Genomic DNA, 19,987 nt, shown 5'->3' on the forward strand with positions numbered 1-19,987 from the left:
TTAGGTGGAAGCGCAATGCTGTTCAAAGGGGAGGGAGTGGTCAGGGACTTTGGAGAGAAGCATTGGAAAGGGCTGGTTGACACTGCATGCACTAAGAGCAGCTAAGAACTAAGCCACACTAACACTAAGCAACTGAGACCTAGGATTCTGACATCTAGGACTTGAATGATGAGATGGGGCCCCCAGCCTGGATCTGGTGATATGCCCACTAATTTTATGCAGCCAGCTGGCTCTCTTCCTCATCTCCCCAAGGCCCAGGGTTAAAGGTCTGAGAGTCAGTGGCCAGTGGTGAGTTGGTATCCTTCTGTTTAGGAACTAGTAATAAGAAGTGACTTCAGGGAGAGCAAAGAGAAGTGATGAACACACACATTACACACACACACACACACACACACACACACACACACACACCTGCTCCTGATGAAGGATACCCAGTTCTGTTCTGAACTTTATGCTCAAGTCACCTAGCTTCTGGAGTATGGATTTGGTTTCTCAGCTTCTTGGCAGGATATCCAGAGACCAGAGATTCAGCCTACAACTTCTGTGGTCCTAACCCTTTCACTGACACAGGGAAAAGTCATGAGCCTGGAGCTACTCTTCTTAATTCACCAGCTTCAGAAATGGAGATGTGAAGAGTCCACTCGAACCACCAGGGAGAGAGCCCAAGGGGACAGGACACCAAGCTCTTGGGTAGAGACGCTCATTAAGTATGTATTAATTGCTCAGTTCTCTTCTCCCTCCCTCCAGTACAGATGCCCTAGGGCAATGTCTCTAAACTTTGATGCTCAGCAGAATCGCCTGGGAGTTTGTTAAAGATGCAGATCCTAGCTTCACCTCCAGAGATGCTCATCCATGTGATCTGGGGCCAGGTACTTCTCAGAGGCATATAGTTCTAAGGGCAGACTTTGAGAAAACACTGTCCATAGGAAGAATATCAGAGTGTGAGCCCAAAAAGAGATGTGGAAAGATCTCTTTACTGGCCCTTGCCTGCCAGATTTCTGTTTCCCCTAGTTAGGTCATAGCTTAGGGTGTCGTGGGATCCCACAACTTCCATGATTTAAGTCTTTACACCAGTGCTCTTCAAATTGTAGTTCACAGATCTGCAGCATCAATGTCATGTGGAAACTTGTTAGAAATGCAAATTTGGGGGTCCCACCCCAGAACTACTGAATTGGAACTCGTGGTGGTAGATTCCAGGAGCCTGTGTTTAAATCACCTCTCCAGGAATTTTTTGTTTAATTTGAGTTATTTAAGTTGACAAATGATGTTACGTTAGTTCCAAGTATACAACAGTGGTTCAAATTTCCTACACATTATGCCATGCTCACTACAAGTGTAGCTACCACCTGTCACCATACAACATTCTTATAATAACATTGACTATATTCCCTTTGCTGTGGCTTTTATCCCTATGACAGAAATGCACAATAAAGTTTGAGAAACTTTGCTTTTATTCTTCACTTGGGAAGGTGAGATGTCCATGGATAGTGTTAAACCTGGAGTGGCATTTGTAGGAAAACAATGATGCTTTCAGAAGATGAACTATAATTTGGTTAATTTACAAAGGAGGCCAGCATGAAGCATGCTTTCATTTATGATTCTATAGGGGGGCTAACCAGCAACATCTACACAGTTTTGGCAAAGGAGGGTTGGTGAGTCTTGATTTCCTACAGGGCCCTCCATGTTTAGAGCTGTTGTAACATTTTATATCATGGGCAGAGAGTAATACACTTCCTCTTATTCAAGTGACAAACAGTATGGATACCTTGATTTAAAAAGATCTAACTGGTAAAGGTGGTATCTCATTGTGGTTTTGATTTGTATTTCCCTGATGGCAAAAGATCTATAAAGATGGAAAGAAAATCTGTTTAAGATACATAAGATTTACCAAAATAAGGCTTTTAAGTTTCTTTGACCCTTACCTTGCACATTTCTTTTCTGGCAAGCATATAGGTATTCAGCAGAAAGTCCCTGGGGTCTTGGAGACAGAACAATTATCACCATTAGTGTGGTTCTGAGGGAAACAGGAAACAGTGGGAAGAACCCGTGCTCTGCAGGGGACACCCAGAGACCATTGCTACCTGGACAGGCACCCCTCTCCTGGGCCTTAATTCCCTTACATGTACAGTGAGGACACTCAGCTTCCCCCACTGCCTTATCCTCCTGCCATCTGGCCTTGGTAGTTTCTGTCTTCCTGGGCAGGTCATACAAATCAAGACATGTTACAGTGGGGTTTATTTATTTATTTTTTATTTTTTTAGTATTTATTTATTTATTTAAAAGGTGGGTGATGGGTAGTAAGGAGGGCACGTATTGCATGGTGCACTGGGTGTTATACGCAACTAATGAATCATGGAACTTTACATCAAAAACCAGGGATGTACTGTATGGTGACTAACATAATATAATAAAAAATGTTATTATAAAAAAATAATAAAATAAAATCAATTACCTAGGGTATAGTACATCATTGGTTTTTGATGTGATGTTCAGTGGTTCATTGTTTGCATATAGCACCCAGTGCTCATCGCGTCATGTGCCCTCCTTAATGCCCATCACTGAGTTACCCCATTACAATGGGGTTTAAATCCTGGTGACCTTTGCAGACCTTACTCTGACTGTACACATTTTGTTTGATCCATATAGTATTTTGAAACTGGAAAGCTTACATAAAAATCCAATTGGGAGCTTTTATTAAAAATTAGAGGATTTGCAAAAAAAAAAAAAGATACATAAGAGAATGTAGTAAAATGATACAGCTAATTCTTTAGATTCTGGGGCATGTTAAAGCCTGAGATTATGGGCCCAAAATATAAGGGTTTCCAAAAATCTCAAATAAGGGATAACTAAACTGTAGATTATTGTTATTATTCATGCCCCCAAGTTGCAGAAATAAGTAATAAAATTAACTTAGCATTTGCTGATCAAAAGGTATTTATAAAAGAGAGCATTGTTAACATGGGATTGAAATTCTGGACAACAAATATTTACCAAGCACATCCAACATGCCACCATTTGTCTTAGGGTGGAAACATTAAAGTTTTGAAAAATATTCAAATGGAAAATCAAATACATGAGGTCAACCAAAGTGAGGTTCTGATTTAAATAAATGTCATATCACTGTGAGAAAAATGTTGCCCTACTGAAGAGTTTCCCCAGGGCCTCTTTCATGTCCCTGTTCCTAAGGCTGTAGATAAAAGGGTTCAACATGGGTGTGACCACTGTGTACATGAGAGCCACAATGATGTCCTTGTCAATGAAATTGCTTAATTTGGGGAAAAGATACTGCCCAAATATTGCCCCATAATACAGAGACACTACAGACAGGTGGGAGCCACATGTGGACAATGCTTTGCATATCCCCTTGGTGGAAGGAACTTTCAAGATGGTGGCCCCAATGTAGCCATAAGATACCAGAATACATATGAATGGCAGGGTAATGACCACCACCCCTACTGTGAACATGACCAACTCATTGAGGAAGATGTCTGAGCAGGACAGCTTGAGCAAAGCACCAAGGTCACAGAAAAAATGGGAGATGGTGTTAGCAGCACAGAAGGATAACTGGGAGAGGAGAAGGGTGTGGGAAAGGGAGCTGGCACAGGACAGGATCCAGGATATAGCCACTAGTAAGGCACACAGTTCTTCCCTCATGATGGTGGTATAATGAAGAGGGTGACATATAGCCACGTAGCGGTCATATGCCATTGATGTAATAAGGAAGCTGTCCAGGTCAGTAAAAAATATAAAAAAATACATTTGTGAAATGCACCCTGCATAGGGAATGGATTTGTACTTAGCATGCATGTCCACCAACATTTTTGGGACAGTGACAGATGAGAAAGAGACATCAGTGAAGGCCAAGTGGCTGAGAAAGAAGTACATGGGGGTGTGGAGGCGAGAGTCCAGCCTGATGAGCAGGATGATGAGGAGGTTTCCCAGCACCGTGGTCAGGTACATGCCCAGGAACAGGGCGAAGAACATGCCCTGCTGCTCTGGCCGGATGGGGAGCCCCAGGAGGAAGAACTCGGACATGCTGCTCTGGTTCTCCTTCCTCATGGTACTCTTTCCTCTGCTGGGAATGAAGAATGGTTAAAAATATTAAGGACTCTGAAATAATCATTTTTAGCAGTCATATGAAAAATATGTATGTTTTATTTTGGAAGGTGGGAAACAACCTATTTCTCATATTTTTTTATATGTTGGCACATAAAGGAATTAGGAAAATTGTTGATGAAGGACTGTTAATGAGAGCCAGCTTTTCTGGGGTTAGTGACAAACCAAAATTCTTGCATCTGTGACACTGAAGACCAGACCATGGAATATGATGTCTCAGCCATGTTACTGCCCCAAGAATGCTCTGTGCTGAGTACTCCAAGTCATCAACCACAGCACAGCAACCTTTAGAAGATTTGACTTCAACAATTGGAACTCAGTTGTTAAATTTCAGATGGCAGGTGGATTTTTCAAATAAAAGGATATGAATAGTATTGTATTGGCTAAAGAACACTCATCAATATACATACATTTTGTTTATTTCAATTCAATAGAGGGTTCTTAGGAAACTCTGAATTATGTTATCCATTCTCCTTACTGAAGCTGAAGAGATTTTTTTTTTCTTAAAAATCTATAATCAGCTGACTTTAAAATGAGATTATCCTGGATTATCTGGGAGGGCCCAATGTAATTACAGGTATCCTTAAATGTAGAAGAGGGAAGCAGAAGAATCAGTCAGGGAGAGATTTTAAAATGTTATGCTGCTGGTGTAGGAAATGGGGAAAGGGCCATGAGCCAAAGAATGCAGGTGGTCTCTAAAAACTGGACAAAAACAAACAAACTGTGCAAAGCAAGGAAACAAATTCTCCCTTAGAGCCCTTACCAAGGAGTGCCAACATTTCAGACTTCTGACCTCCAGAACTATAGGATAATAAATGTGTGGGTTTTTGAAGCTACCTTTGTGGTAATTTGTCAGAGCAGTAACAGGAAACTAATGCACCAATATTGGAAAGATCTCAAGAATATCTAAATCCTCTGGGTATCTAGGTACCAGTATGCAACAAAACTCACGTGTCCTTCCCAACTTCCATGTGGTATTCAACAAAATGAAGCAATTGCTTCTCAAATTCCTACCTAACATGTAGGGACATGAGGTTACTGTCTCATTAGGGGCATTTGCCACTAGTCACAAAGGTGACTATAAAACACCCTCTCCCACTCTAAGAAACAAACTGAGGGTTGCTGGAGGGGAGGTGGAGGGTGATGGGATAACTGGGTGAAGGGCATTAAGGAGGGTACTTGATGTAGTGAGCACTGGGTGTTATATATGGAACTAATGAATCACTAAATTCTACCCCTGAAACTAATAATACAATATGTGTTAATTACACTGAATTTAAATAAAGAACTTTTTTAAAAATTAAAAAAATAAAATGCCCTGTCCCACATCCAGCAGCAACACTGTATCAGATCTAAAGCAAGTGGTAATTCCTCCAAAGACCGCTTCCCTGTATCTCTTTATTCCTTGGTTCACTTTTGTCCTTTTTATTTTCTCTTCCTGTCTGTCCCTTCACTTTATCTTTGCCATTTCTCCTTCCTTCTCTCTCACTTCTCATTTTCTCTGCCTCTGTCTCTCTGTTCTTCTGTTACTCTATGTCTCTTCTCCTTCTCCCTGCCCTCTCTCATTTTCTTTCTTTTTTTATTCTCTCTTTTCCTCCATGTCAGAATCAGCTTTCTCATTCTTCCTCTTCCATCCCCATATATAAACCATATGTGCTGAGAAAACATACCCATTCCATCCCCAATACTGACCTTGCCTGCATTTATCCAATGTTTGGTCAGTAAATGTGTCCTGAGATTCTCTTTAGGGGACCTAAATATCAGCTTCCAAGGTCCTAGATATTTCTTGGGCATCAACAAGAAAAGTTACACATTCAGACTCTCACTTCTATTTACCAGCCCTGAATCTATGAATTAAGGAGTGTAACTAGCCAAGGAGAGAACCCTAGGGTGTAGGAAGCAGATGTTATTTCCAGTTCAAAACATCCAGCAGACTTAGATTACTGGCCTGATTTTCCCCTTGATTCCCCTAGGAAAGTTATCCTGTGGTAGGTATGTTAGTGCTGGGAAACTTGGAGAATGAGCCCACAGGGAAAGGCTCTCAAGGCATCTTCAGTCTCCCTTCTGTTCTAGGCTGCTGTAATCACCTTTTGACATAAAGTAAACTCCAGAGAGGTTAAAAAAAAGAGAGAGAGAGAGAGAAAGAACTTACTGGATCCAACCAGATCCAAAACAGAAAGCCAAATGACTGGATGGCCCCTGAGAATTTAGGTAGAACTATGTCCTATGCAAAGGGTTCTTGTTGGGCTCTACCCACCAGGTAACCCAAGAAAATGACTTTCTTCTCTCTGGTGATTATTATGAAACACAAAGTGGGAAGAGACAGGAACAACCACCTTTTTGGGGGGAGATTTTGGTATGTTCTTGACAAACTTAGGTTTGGTTACATCAAATAAAAATAGTTTTCAAGGAAGAAAGAAAAGAAAGGAGGAAGGAAAAGAGGGAGGGAGGGAAAAATAACCCACAAAGAAAACAAACTGGCACATAGGAAAAAATGTTGACACACACACAGTCCAGAAAAATTGACTCAAAGTTTAAAAGTTTCAGGTTCTTTGAAACTGACCTTGAAGAAAATGATCATTTATTGTGGCATTAGTCATTCTTTGGAATGAAATATATATATATATATATGTGTATATATATATATATATATATGACACACATATATATGACACATATATATATGACACACATATATATACATATATATGACACATATATATATATGACACACACACATATATATATATGACACACATATATATATATGACAAAAAAAGAAGTATTTATACCGTGAGTTAATAATCTTTGAGGGTTTATTTTGGCCTTTCTGATAGCTGGGTTTAGGAGGTGGTAGACATAACCAAAGCTTATAGCTGGACAACCTTTTTTCTAGCTCTGATGACCCTGTATTACTGCCACAACCTCATGTACCCCAGAACAGAGGGACTCAGGAGACTGTTAACTCAGAATTGTTAAAGACCAACAGCATTTTAGGCAAAATCCAGAGGAAAAACTGACCAGAATATTGTCATGTAGCAGCTTAGCAAACTCAAAGTGGGCCATAAGCTAACTTGGTGATAGGCATTGGACTCACTGGGAGGGACACAGCAGACAGTTGGTGCACTGGGGAGGGAAAATTTATGGTGAGGCAAGTCAGTAGATGGAACAGACCGCAGTACTTGGATACAAGATATAAGGAGCTCAGATACTGGTACAGGAATTTATATAAGCATCGTACTGACAAGAGTAGACTGCAAGGCACAGACAAAGCTATGTGAGGTGGGTTTGGACAGATTGAAATATAGTGAATCAAAATGGAGACCCCTTAGATTGAAGTCTGATATGCTATAGACAGAAAAAAGACCTGTGGTAGGTAGCATGGTAGGTAGAAGGCAACAGAGGAGCTTATACTCTGTGGATGAAAGACAAAATTCCAGCTGGAAAGCAAGGGACAAGTTATTGCACATTTCACAGCACTTGTAGGACTCTTCAGATTCTGGAGACAGTGCATACCACACCTGGAATACTGCTCTAATTGATTTTTCAAATGACTTGATAGGCTGCCAGTTTCAAGTGGGATCTAGAGCAATAGAGGGCTCTACAGCTGATTCAGACTATGGTACAAGGGACCCTACTAATTGGATCATCTGTGTTGGCAGAACCCATGGTGCTGGAGGCATTCATGCTAGATAATGACACCACATGGAGCCTCTGGCAGACTCCACTAGAAGAGTTGCAATGTGGTGTTTCTGGAGCCAGGAGCTGCTGGCAAGCTACCAGTCTTTAGTAGAGATGGAGAGCCTAACCATGGGCCATCATGTGACTGGAGCTGAGTACTTCCAGGCACAAAAAGTCATAAGGTCAGGTAGATACAACAGCAAATTTGGCATTAGAAAACAAAAGTAAACTTCAGAAATAGGTGGCCTGGATCCTTATATCATCTATGCTGTATTGATGTCTCTCCCGCAGTTCGCACCTGTGGCCACCATCTTGAAGCATCCGTAGGAAGACAGGAGTGGATCTGAACAGTGTAGGAGGTGAATGCACAGACTCCATCAAGTCCCCACTTATAACCATTTATGGTTCCATCGCAGGGCACTCTGGCTAGAACTTCAACTACCAGTATTTTTATTTCTTTGAGGGCTTTCTCTGGCCCCGGGAGCCTGGGCTGTCTACAAGTGCAGCAGGCTGGAAGTGCCAGAAAATCAACCCTCTCTATCCTCCACAACGACACCCTAGAGCACCCGGTTAACTACACACAGGACTTGGTACACAAATACCCCAGATCATTCTCCTGTAGGGTGGAAAAATCTGAGATGTGTTGGAGTCTGGTGTTTTTGCAGTGGAATTAGCTTCATTTGCCCAGGTGATAATTTTATTGATAGATGTCCTTGGTTTATAGCCTAGTTCCCCTGTCTTACTTTCTCATCCTCCTATTGCTGTTTCCTTTGATCCCCCAATAAACAATTTGTCCTTAATTCTTGATTCAGAGTTGGCTTCCAGAGGAATCCAAGCAAAACAATCTTTTATAATGTAATAGTATTTCTATTATAGACTGTTAGAAAACAGCATTATTATCTTTACTATGATTCAGTAAGCATTTTTAAAGTGGATTTCTATGTGCTCAGTACTAAGGAATTAAAAATTAGGGATAAATTCAACAAAGATCCTGCTTTCTTCTCTCTCTGCACATGTATTTAGAAAGGCGGAGGCCCCATAAAGCAGTGGGATATAAACTATTTGCTAGTGGCAATAAGCATTTGCTTGTTGGCTGCAGATTATTTTTAGGAGAGGGACTATTCCCTGAGGCTGCAGGAACTTGTCCTTTGAAGGTTTTATGCCTTGATTTTCAGAGTTCTGTGTAATGAATGGGGGTGGGGAAAAGAGCAATCAGACACAGTAATGATGCTTATTAGGGGCAACTGCCTTCCTCTTCTCAAAGTTTGTCAACCCTTATACCTTTCTTCCTGGACCATGAAATTCAGCAACGGTTCACAAGACTCTAATATTTTCATTGCTTATAAAATGAATGTATGATTATATAAATATTATGGCAGAGAAATAGTTTTAAAATACATAAAGCCTCTATTCCCTATAAAATATAGCTTCTGTTAACATTTTAGAGCACATCCTTCCAGGTTTTAAAAATATGATAATCTGGGGGCACGTGGGTGGCTCAGTCAAGCATCTGACTCTTGATTTTGGCTCAGGTCATTATCTCAGGGTCATGAAATTGAGCACCACAAATGGCTCCATGCTCGGCATGGAGTCCGCTTAAGATTCTCCCTCTCCCTCTCCCTCTGCCCCTCTGCGTGCATGTGCTTCTTTCTCTTTCTCAAAAAAATAAAATAAAAATATGATAATCTGCATTTTGATGTAGAGTTATAAACATGCTTATATGCAATTTTCTATTATGTTCTTTCAAAAATTATAGCATAAGCTTTTCATAAACATCATTGGAATGGCCATATAATATTACTTCTAATGAGTGTGTACTATGTATAGTTGCCTTAACCCTTTCCTTATGGAAACTGGGCTATAACTACTTATCTTTTTATATTATACTGTAATTAGATATCTTTCTAATCTTATTCTAAAGAAAACTTTTTCAAAGTACTTGAAAAGGTATTGGGCAAAGAGTAGAAACTGTTATGTGTCAAAGCCTACACCACCAACTACCAAACTCCAACGAGTCCTGTTTTGTGCCAGATCTTGGCACCTGAATCAGTTTACTTCACCTCTACAAATTAGCTATCAACTGGGTGCCTTCAGCATTTGCATGAATGAACCACTCAACAACGTGGTTTATGTATTCTTTGATCTCATTTTCAATGACCTTGACCTGTATCGTACTTTAGCCATCTCTTCCCATGGCCATATTAGGAAGATTTGGAATTACTTTACCCATAAAATATTAAATTTGAATTTTCAGTTCTTTGCTCTCTTCCCCTCTACCCATTCTGCAAAATCATTATAAATCTATCCAGTCTCTGATCCTATCCTTTTTCTCCCAAATTTCTTTTTCATTCTGTTACCTCTCCAGGATTGATCTCATGTTTTATCACTCTCTTACCAGTTTGCCCAAGGCTTTACCTCAGTGGCCTTCCAAACTACACATCTAGCAAAGCTTCATTGTTGGATCAATCCAGCTAGCCACCTTCTGGACTTTGGATTTTCATTTATTCTTCAATTCACTGTAATCTAGATTCTGTTCCCTGTACTCACTGACCTATTACATCACCAACATCCTTCTTATTCTTCAATTCAGTAGATGGTTTTCAACACTCAAACTTTTCTTCCCTTAGCTTCAGTGTCCCACATTTTTTCCTTCTATGTCTCTGGTTGTCGTTTGATGTCTTTTGGGGACACTCTTTCTCTGTCATTTCCTTGACTGTCAGTGCTCCTTATGGTCTGTATTCAGCCCTGTTCTCTTCCCTTCCCTCACTTTTCTTTCCATCTTTCCCTTCTCCTCTCTCCTCTCTAATCTTGAACTTTTTTCTCAACTTTTCTTGTTCATCTCATTTCTTTTTAGGCAATCTCATCCTCTTATATATTGATGGTCCATGAATTTCTCTCTCTTTCCAAAATATATCCACCTACCCCCTGAATTTCTTATGGGTTAACACTAAGTGTGTTAAAAACTTCTCAAGTTTGGGGCACCTGTGTGGCTCAGTTAGTTAAGCGTCTGCCTTTGGCTCAGGTCATGATCCTAGGGTCCTGGGATCAAGTCCCATGTCAGGCTCCTGCTTGGTGGGGAGTCTGCTTCTCCCTCTCCCTCTGCCCCTCCCCCAGCTTGTGCTCACTCTCACTCACTCTCTCTCTCTCTCAAATAAATAAATAAAATCTGTTCTTTTGGAGTCAACTCTCTTTTTGATTTATATTATTATTATTATTTATTATTATGTTAAGTTAGCCACTGTATAGTACATCATTAGCTTTTGATGTAGTATTCAGTGATTCATTAGTTATGTGTAACACCCAGTGCTCATTGCAACATGTGCCCTCCTTAATACCCATCACCCTGTTACCCCCTCACCCCACCCCCCTCCCCTCTGAAACCCTTGGTTTGTTTCCCGTTGTCCATAGTCTCTCATGGTTCGTCTTCTTCTCTAATTTCTCCCCCTTCAGATTTCCCTTCCTTCCCATATGGTCCTCCATGCTATTCCTTATGTTCCACATATGAGTGAAACCATATTATAATTGTCTTTCTTTGTTTGACTTACTTAACTTAGCGTAATCTTCTCCAGTTACATCCATGTTGATACAAATCCTTTCTGATGGCTGAATAATATTCCATTGTATATATAAACCACATCTTCTTTATCCATTCATCCGTTGAAGGGCATCTCGGCTCCTTCCACAGTTTGGATATTGTGGACATTGCTGCTATGAACATTGGGGTGCAGGTGCCCCTTCTTTTCACTACATCTGTATCTTTGGGGTAAATACCTCGTAGTGCAATTGCTGAGTTGTAGAGTAGCTCTATTTTTAACATCTTGAGGAACCTCCATACCATTTTCCAGAGTGGCTATACCAGCTTGCATTCCCACTAACAGTGTGAGAGGGTTCCCCTTTCTCCACATCCTTGCCAACATTTGTTGTTTCCTGTTTTGTTAATTTTTGCCATTCTAACTGGTGTAAGGTGGTATCTCATTGTGGTTTTGATTTGTATTTCCCTGATGGCTAATGATGTGGAGCATTTTTTCATGTGTCTGTTAGCCATTTTTATGTCTTCTTTGGAGAGAGTCTGTTCATGTCTTCTGCCCATTTTTTAACTGGGTTATTTGTTTTTTGTGTGTTGAGTTTGAGAAATTCTTTATAGATATTGGATACCAGCCCTTTATCTGTAATGTCATTTGCAAATATCTTCTTCCATTCTGTGGGTTGCCTCTTAGTCTTTTTGACTGTTTCCTTGGCTGTGCAGAAGCTTTTTAACTTGATGAAGTCCCAGTAGTTCATTTTATTTATTTATTTATTTATTTATTTATTTATTTATTTATTTATTTATTTTAGTAATATTTTTTTATTATATTATGTTAGTCACCATACAGGACATCCCTAGTTTTTGATGTAAAGTTCCATGATTCATTAGTTGCGTATAACACCCACTGCACCATGCAATACGTGCCCTCCTTAAAACCCATCAGCAGCCTGTCCCATTCCCCTACCCCCCTCCCCTCTGAAGCCCTCAGTTTGTTTCCTAGAGTCCATAGTCTGTCATGGTTCATTCCCCCAATAGTTCATTTTTGCTTTTGTTTCCTTTGCCTTTAGAGATGTGTTTTGTAAAAAGTTCTTTGTCCAAGGTCGAACAGATTGCTGCCTATGTTCTCTTCTAGGATTTTGATGGATTTCTGTCTCACATTCAGGTCTTTCATTCGTTTTGAGTTTATCTTTGTGTATAGTGTAAGGGAATGGTCCAGTTTCATTCTACTATATGTAGCTGTCTCATTTTCCCAGCACCACTTATTGAAGAGACTATCTTTTTTCCATTGGATATTTTTTCCTGATTGTCAAAGATTATTTGACCATAGAGTTGAGGGCCCATTTCTGGGCTGTCTATCCTGTTCCACTAATCTATGTGTCTGTTTTTGTGCCAATACCATGCTGTCTTGGTGATCACAGCTTTGTAATATAGCTTGATGTCAGGCAACGTGATGCCCCCAGCTTTGTTTTTCTTTTTCATCATTCCCTTGGTGATTCGGGGTCTTTTCTGGTTCCATACAAATTTTAGGATTGTTTGTTCCAGCTCTTTGAAAAATTCCAGTGGTATTTTAATAGGATGGCATTGAAAGCGTAAATTGCTCTGGGCAGGATAAACATTTTAACAAGCTCCCTGCTTGGTGTGGAGTCTGCTTCTCCCTTTCCCTCTGCCACCCCCCCAGCTTGTGCTCACTCTCTCTCACTCTCTTTCGCAAATAAATAAATAAATAAAATCTTTAAAAAAAAAAAAAAACCCTTCCCAAGTCTCTTTTTATTTCTATGTCCCTTATCTCAGTAAATAGTTCAGGCATACAAACTGCTGTCTGAGCCACACATTTAGAGAGGTTTTAAACGTTTTCATTTTCCTCATTTTCTATAGTCTATCAAAATCAATTCACATCAAAATGACCACATCCTTTAGATTCTGACTCTGAAGGAGACTTAAATACATGTAATTCTTTACAGCTCCATTGTCTTTCTTAGACAGATTTTATAACCTCCCACATAACCAGCTGTGGCCACTTCCTAACAAGTCTCCTTGCTTCTGGCCTGGCATCCCATCACTCCATCCCTGCCCTTCCAGCATCCCCTCCAGCTGCTGCTAACACATGCTCATTATCCATCCTTCATCTATTGTGATAGTTTTTAATATGACACTGTCAGTCTTCTGATCAAATCTTTCTATGGCTTTCCCTTTGCTTTTGGATAAAGTGCAGATTGTTCATCATGTCTTCCAAGGTTCTGTGTGATTCATTCCTGCTAATTTCTCTGGCCTCATCTGAACCTCTTCCCCGGTTGAAGCGTACATTTCAGCCAATCTATTTTCCTCATAATAGATTCCCAAATTTGTCATCCTTTCCTTTCTCCAGATCTTCTCCTATTCCTCTTATTTTTTTTTTCCCTACCCAATGCTCTGTCTCTATGCTCTGCGTGCCACCTTTTACTTGTTTGAATTGTCTTGGGAACTGACTTGTAACTTCCTAAAGCCTACCTACTGGACCCCTTAAATTTGAGTCTGATACCCCTCCTCTGTTGCTCCAATGGCAGTCAGCACCCACCCTCAATACAGCATTTGACACGCAGAGAAATAACAACAACAGCAACAACAACAACAACAACAACTGTGTTTTCAAACCTTTACTCAGTATACCTCATAAAATTCTTGCCACATAGAAGTTACACAACATTTTGAGTAAATGAATGAGTACATGAATGAATTATTGAAAAAAATAATGAATTAAAATGCTATCTCCTCTACTTGATTCTGTGTCTCTTCTCTAACTTTGCCAATTTGAATGGAGTAGGTTTCTGAAGGCTTCTCACATTCATGGTTAAAGAATATATTTTGAGCCCTGAGTGTGTGCCAACTATCATTATGTGTCATGTCCGACCAAATAAATAAATAAATAATTTAAAATCCTGCACACATTCAGGTGTTTCTAAAGGAAGAAAAAAAAACCCTCCATTTCTGAGAAACAGAAGCCCAACTATTCCTTGATAAATGTTTTTATTTCCCAGGGACTAGTAGCAACTCTCTTCCCAGTTCAGATTAAATGTGAGAAGGAAGAAGTCAATATGATACAGATCCTGCTATTATGAGAGACGCATCATGGTGCAGTGGAATTAGGCTTTAGGTTTGAAGTTTGGGTTTGGGTTTCAATCCTCATTTGGCCATTTTTTTGAACACTCTCAAATGCAACAAAATGGGGAAAATGCTATCTACCTCAAGAATTATTGGAAGGGTTAAATGAGCTTAATGATGTGAAAGTTCTTTACAAATAAATGAATCTGCAAACAAGTCCTCATTTGTATTCCCAAAAGATTTGACTATATTTTCTATCTGGCAAAGGCACATCTCCACTGGGAATGGTTAAGGGAAGTGCAGTAATTATTTCCAAATTGTCCAACACCAGAAATTTGTGGCTTTGGTCCCCTGGTTCCCAACCTAGTTTATAAAAATGGATACCTTTGTCGTTGCCTTGGATCTGGTGAAAAAGAGAGTGTACCTCCTCCTTATTTGCAGGTTGAGCTTGTGACTTTTTTCCGTGTCCCAGATCTAAATAGTTTGGAGAGCAAATGAAAATTATTTCCTATCCTGGAGCTGACAGTCCTTGATTTATGTCATTACTGAGTTCGGTAAGGGCAGTGCTTATAGACTTCACTCAGCAATAAGTGTGTGTGTGTGTGTGTGTGTGTGTGTGTGTGTGTGTGTGTGTGAATGATCTGCCTCAGAAATCTTGCAAAATTTCTCAGAAATTTTGCCAAGGATTTGTATAATTTTGTTGTATCATCCCAATTAACTTGGGTGAACATAATGATTATAATTCCTTAAAGGCTGGTACTTTCCTTTTAGGAAAATGTTATCCCTTTTACAGTTTTGCTGAATATATGGCATGCATTCAAACTATGAGAAAAACTTCCCAGGTTAAAAAATATATATATACATATAATCTGCATTGTTTTTGTAAATAGTTGTAAATATGCCTACCTACAATTTCCTGTTATGTTCCTTCAAAAATTATATCATAAGCTCTTTATAAACTCATTTTATTAGCTATGTGGTATTGCTTTCAATGGATGCATAGCATAGTTACCTTAACTTTTTTTGCTTATTGATAGAAATTAGGTATTCCATCAAAAAGCTTGATCAATATCTGACCTGTTTTTGTCCTGGAGCTCTGAGAAATTCACTCTATGAGCAGCTATCTTTGTAGATCTTATAGCTTGTATCCTAGTCTCTTTCCCCCCCCCCCCCAGTTTTAATTGAATTCAATTAGCCAACATATAGTACATCTTTGGTTTTTGATGTAGTGTTCCATAATTCATTAGTTGCATATAATACCCCTAGTCTCTATTTGCTTTTGCTCATCTGATTAAGGACTGAGGCCATACATCCACCCAAAGGCTTGGGGGAAATTACAGATCCCATCTTCTTCTCCTTAATGAGGAGCACATATCCAGATGTCTCTTTTCCATCAAACCATGCTCTACTAGAGGTAGTATAGCATGGTGGTTAGGAACATGGGTTTGAACTCAGATAGATCTGGGATTGAATGATCTGTCCGTAATTTCCATGCTGAATTATTTTAGGCAAAGTACTCATACTTTCCAAGCCCTAGTTTCCAACTGTTTAAATGAAAAAAAAAAAAACACCTTTTTTTCGTGGTCCTGTTAGGCTGAGATGATATAAAGTACATGTCACAGCAGCTGGCCTATATTATTCACACGATAAATATATGATTAGTGAATTATTGTTATAATATTATTGTTATCATGATTATTAATATTACCATCTAGGCACATCTTGAAGCCATAGATTTTCATTAATCTTCAAACTCCCTGATTTACTTCCTAAAATTATTTTATTTTATTTTTTATTTAAATTCAATTAACCAACACATAGTATACTTCCTAAAATTCTTGAGTGCTCTCAGGCAACAACTTATGTCTTACCTGAGGGTATCATTAATAAAGGCAGGTAATATAGTGGGAGCAAAATAGTCTTTTAAGACAGATATACCTGGGATCAAATCCCAGATTCACCAGATACTAGTGCTATCTAACACTGGGTAAGTTTTATCACTGAGTTCCAGTCATCTTCTCTCTAAAATGAGGATCTGGATGTCTATGTCGAAAGGTTGGGGAAGGAAATAGACAGTATTTGAAAAGTACCTGGCACAAATTAGATGCTAAATCAGATTCTATTAACAATATGACTATTTTTAGCCTTTTAGCAGCCCATTTGCAAAAATGGTGAGTTTGTTCTATCAGCAATCTCTTCTTTCATGCTGTCTATAATCCCCAATCCTCTCCCCTCCTCAGTGTGTCTGAGGAGGTCAGTGCCCTTGTTCTGCCATTCAACACTGGTTGCCAAATATGAATGGCTCCCAGCCATTCCATCTCAGTGGGAGGGTTGGCCACAGGAATTTTTCTTCCAGGAATATTTACTTCAGTTGGAACTTAAAGGCTTTTTTCTCTTGCTGAATGAATTTCAAGTACCAGCAGCCTACTGAGTGTGGTGTTTGGGGTGGGGATATGGAAGTTTCAGTGTAGTTCTGGAAATCACACTACATAGGTATCATTCTGCATGTTCCCCCAAGAAAAACTGACCCGGGCAATTTGAAGAATCTCAAGTAAATTAGAGAGAGTGTTCTTTCATTCATTTTCCACAATCCATGAAAACATTGGGGTCAAGGTTGGGTCCAAAGTGCTAGGCTGGTGATGGGTAGTAAGGAGGGCACGTATTGCATGGTGCACTGGGTGTTATATGCAACTAATGAATCATCAAACTTTACATCAAAAAAAAAATTAAAATTAAAAATTAAAAAAAAACAACAAAGTGCTAGAATCTGTGTGGAAAGCCTAGAGGTTTGTGCCTCTAGGACAAAGTAGCAAACTACCTTTCACCTATTTCTGCTCCCAGAAATTTCTTGTTTGATATCTGGTTCCAGATATTATAGAAAGTGAGTTGGCATCCTTTACTATTGCCATTGAAAGTTACCATTCAACATGAATTTTCACCTACTAGATTAAAATGGTTCATGATTACACAATTCCTTTCACTCATTTGGGGGTGGGGGAACTAGGACTGGTGGTGCAAGGTTCGCTTCTAAATCCAGTTGACAAAGCAATGGTGAGGCCAAGTCCGCGTCATGAACATGTCTGTTTCTAGGCTGTCTATTTTCCTCTACTATTTTATTCGTTTATCTTTGTAAAATTATATTTTCTGTTGTAATCAATATACCTTTACAATAAGGTTTGGAATGTTATAGTGAATCCCTGCCTTCTCTTTTAAAAAACATGTAGATATTTTATTTCTTTTTTTTATTATGTTCAGTTAGCCAAATATAATACATCATTAGTTTTTTATGTAGTGTTCAATGATTCATTAGTTGCATATAACAGCCAGTTCATCACAACATGTGCCCTCCTGAATACCCATCACCCAGTTACCCCATCATCCCACCCCCCTCCTTCCTTCTGTAACCCTCAGTTTGTTTCCCGGAGTCCAGAGTCTCTCATAGTTTGTCCCCCTCTCTGATTTCTTCCCATTCAGTTTTCCCTACCTTCTCCTAAGGTATTTTTATTAATATTGATTTGGGTTAGGAAATAAAACTCTTATAGGCAACTTTAGAGACACTGAAAAGATTAGAATTCCTTTTAAAAATTACATTTGGCTTTTAGATCATACTTCTTTGAATGTGATGCCATGTGGCAACTAAGTAACATGGGACCCCAGGATTATTAGGATGAAACCTAGGTCTTCAACAGGCCTGATATAAGTTTCTTAAGAGGCTGCTGTGATGAATTTAACTGAATGTGACAACTTTCATCCGAGCAACAAATTTATATTGTGTATTCATTAATTGTCTATGATAGATTCTGGGTCTACAGCCAATGAACAAATCAGCAATAACCATGGAATGTGTTAAGAAGCAGAGGATGAAGAATTAAACAGATCACTACACACAAAATTATGAAGGGCAATGAGATTTCTTTTTTTTTTTAGTGTTCCATGATTCATTATTTGCGTATAACACCCAGTGCTCATTACAATACGTGCCCTCCAATAAGATTTCTTTAAAAAAAAAAATACATATATGTGTGTGTGTGTGTGTGTGTGTGTGTGTATTTTTTTATTTACTTATTTTAGAGAGAGAGCCCAAGTGGGGGGGGAGGGGCAGAGGGAGAGGGAGACAGAGAATCTCAAGCAGACTCCATGCTGAGAATGGAACCTGACATGAGGCTCAATCCCACTACCCTGAGATCATGACCTGAGCAGAAATCAAGAGTCAGACACTTAACTGACCAAACCACCCAGGCACCCCTTGGGCAATGAGATTTCTGATGTCAAGTAATTTGTTTTGCTTCCAGAGAACAAACTCTGGAGTCCAAATCCCAGCTGGTCTTCTTCTTAACCTCAGTGACTGTGAGACTGTCTGCCTCAGCTTGCCCATCTGAAAAGTGGAAATAACAGCAGTATCTCTCTCATTCATACACTTAACACTGTTGAATCAGTTACTATACATGAGCTATTTGAACAGTGCATAAGGACCACATTCAATAAACATTAACTGTTAATTTTTTCATTTGCAGAGACAAGCAGCAGATTAAGAAAGAAAGTGATTACATATCCTAAATGTACATGTTTTCTACATTTATCCAGCAAAACATGCCTCAAATGTAAGAAAATATGAATGAAGACCTTCCTAAATCAAAAGAACCTCTCTGTTATACTATGCCACTGTGATCACTTTTTTATCCAGAAACATTCCACCTTTTCCTTTCAACTTTCCCACCGGTCCCCTTCAGTTGATATGCCAGCATGAGGCTGGAGAACCAGAGCGGCATGTCCGAGTTCCTCCTCCTGGGGCTCCCCATCCGGCCAGAGCAGCAGGGCATGTTCTTCGCCCTGTTCCTGGGCATGTACCTGACCACGGTGCTGGGAAACCTCCTCATCATCCTGCTCATCAGGCTGGACTCTCACCTCCACACCCCCATGTACTTCCTCCTCAGCCACTTGGCCTTCACTGATGTCTATTTCTTTGCTGATTTAGACAGTTTCCTGATCACTTCAATGGCCTATGACAGGTATGTGGCCATCTGTCACCCTCTGCATTATACCATCATCATGAGTCAAAGCATTTGTGTCATGCTGGTGGCTGGGTCCTGGGTCACTGCTTGTGCTTGCGCTCTTTTGCATACTCTCCTCCTAGCTCAGCTGTCCTTCTGTGCTGACCACACCATCCCCCACTTCTTCTGTGACCTTGCTGCCCTGCTTGAATTGTCCTGCTCCGATACTTCCCTCAACCAGTTGGTAATCTTTACTGCAGGATTAACAGCCATTATGCTTCCATTCTTATGCATTGTGGTTTCTTATGGCCGTATTGGGACCACCATCCTCCGGGTTCCTTCTACCGAGGGCATCTGCAAAGCCTTGTCCACTTGTGGATCACATCTCTCAGTGGTGACTCTCTACTATGGGGCAATTATTGGCCTATATTTTCTTCCCTCATCCAACAAAACCAACAGCAAGAACATAATTGCTTCATTGATGTACACAGTGGTCACTCCCATGTTAAACCCCTTCATTTATAGCCTGAGAAATAAAGACATGAGAGAGGCCTTAAGAAAACTCTTGAGTAAGAAAACATATTCTTTCAACTGA

General features: G+C 39.7%; 2 protein-coding genes across 2 annotated transcripts; one reads left to right on the top strand and one right to left on the bottom strand.

Annotated features, from left to right (window-relative positions):
* Positions 1 to 3,117: 3,117 nt before the first annotated feature.
* LOC148108559 (olfactory receptor 1J2) lies at positions 3,118 to 4,059 on the bottom strand. The gene has a single exon (XM_087869686.1). It carries the CDS (start codon positions 4,057 to 4,059, stop codon positions 3,118 to 3,120), a length of 942 nt encoding a protein of 313 aa, XP_087725812.1.
* A 15,085-nt stretch (positions 4,060 to 19,144) lies between these two features.
* Positions 19,145 to 19,987, top strand: LOC123787999 (olfactory receptor 1J1-like). The gene has a single exon (XM_045791009.2). The coding sequence runs from the start codon at positions 19,145 to 19,147 to the stop codon at positions 19,985 to 19,987; it is 843 nt and encodes a 280-aa protein (XP_045646965.2).

The sequence above is a fragment of the Ursus americanus genome, chromosome 18, assembly GCF_024610735.1.
Source record: "Ursus americanus isolate L20-20 chromosome 18, mUrsAme1.1.p, whole genome shotgun sequence".
Taxonomy (NCBI): domain Eukaryota; kingdom Metazoa; phylum Chordata; class Mammalia; order Carnivora; family Ursidae; genus Ursus; species Ursus americanus.

Bases quoted from the DNA above. Each gene is read 5' to 3' on its own strand.
- LOC148108559 (XM_087869686.1), bottom strand. From the start codon at position 4,059: ATGAGGAAGGAGAACCAGAGCAGCATGTCCGAGTTCTTCCTCCTGGGG.
- LOC123787999 (XM_045791009.2), top strand. From the start codon at position 19,145: ATGAGGCTGGAGAACCAGAGCGGCATGTCCGAGTTCCTCCTCCTGGGG.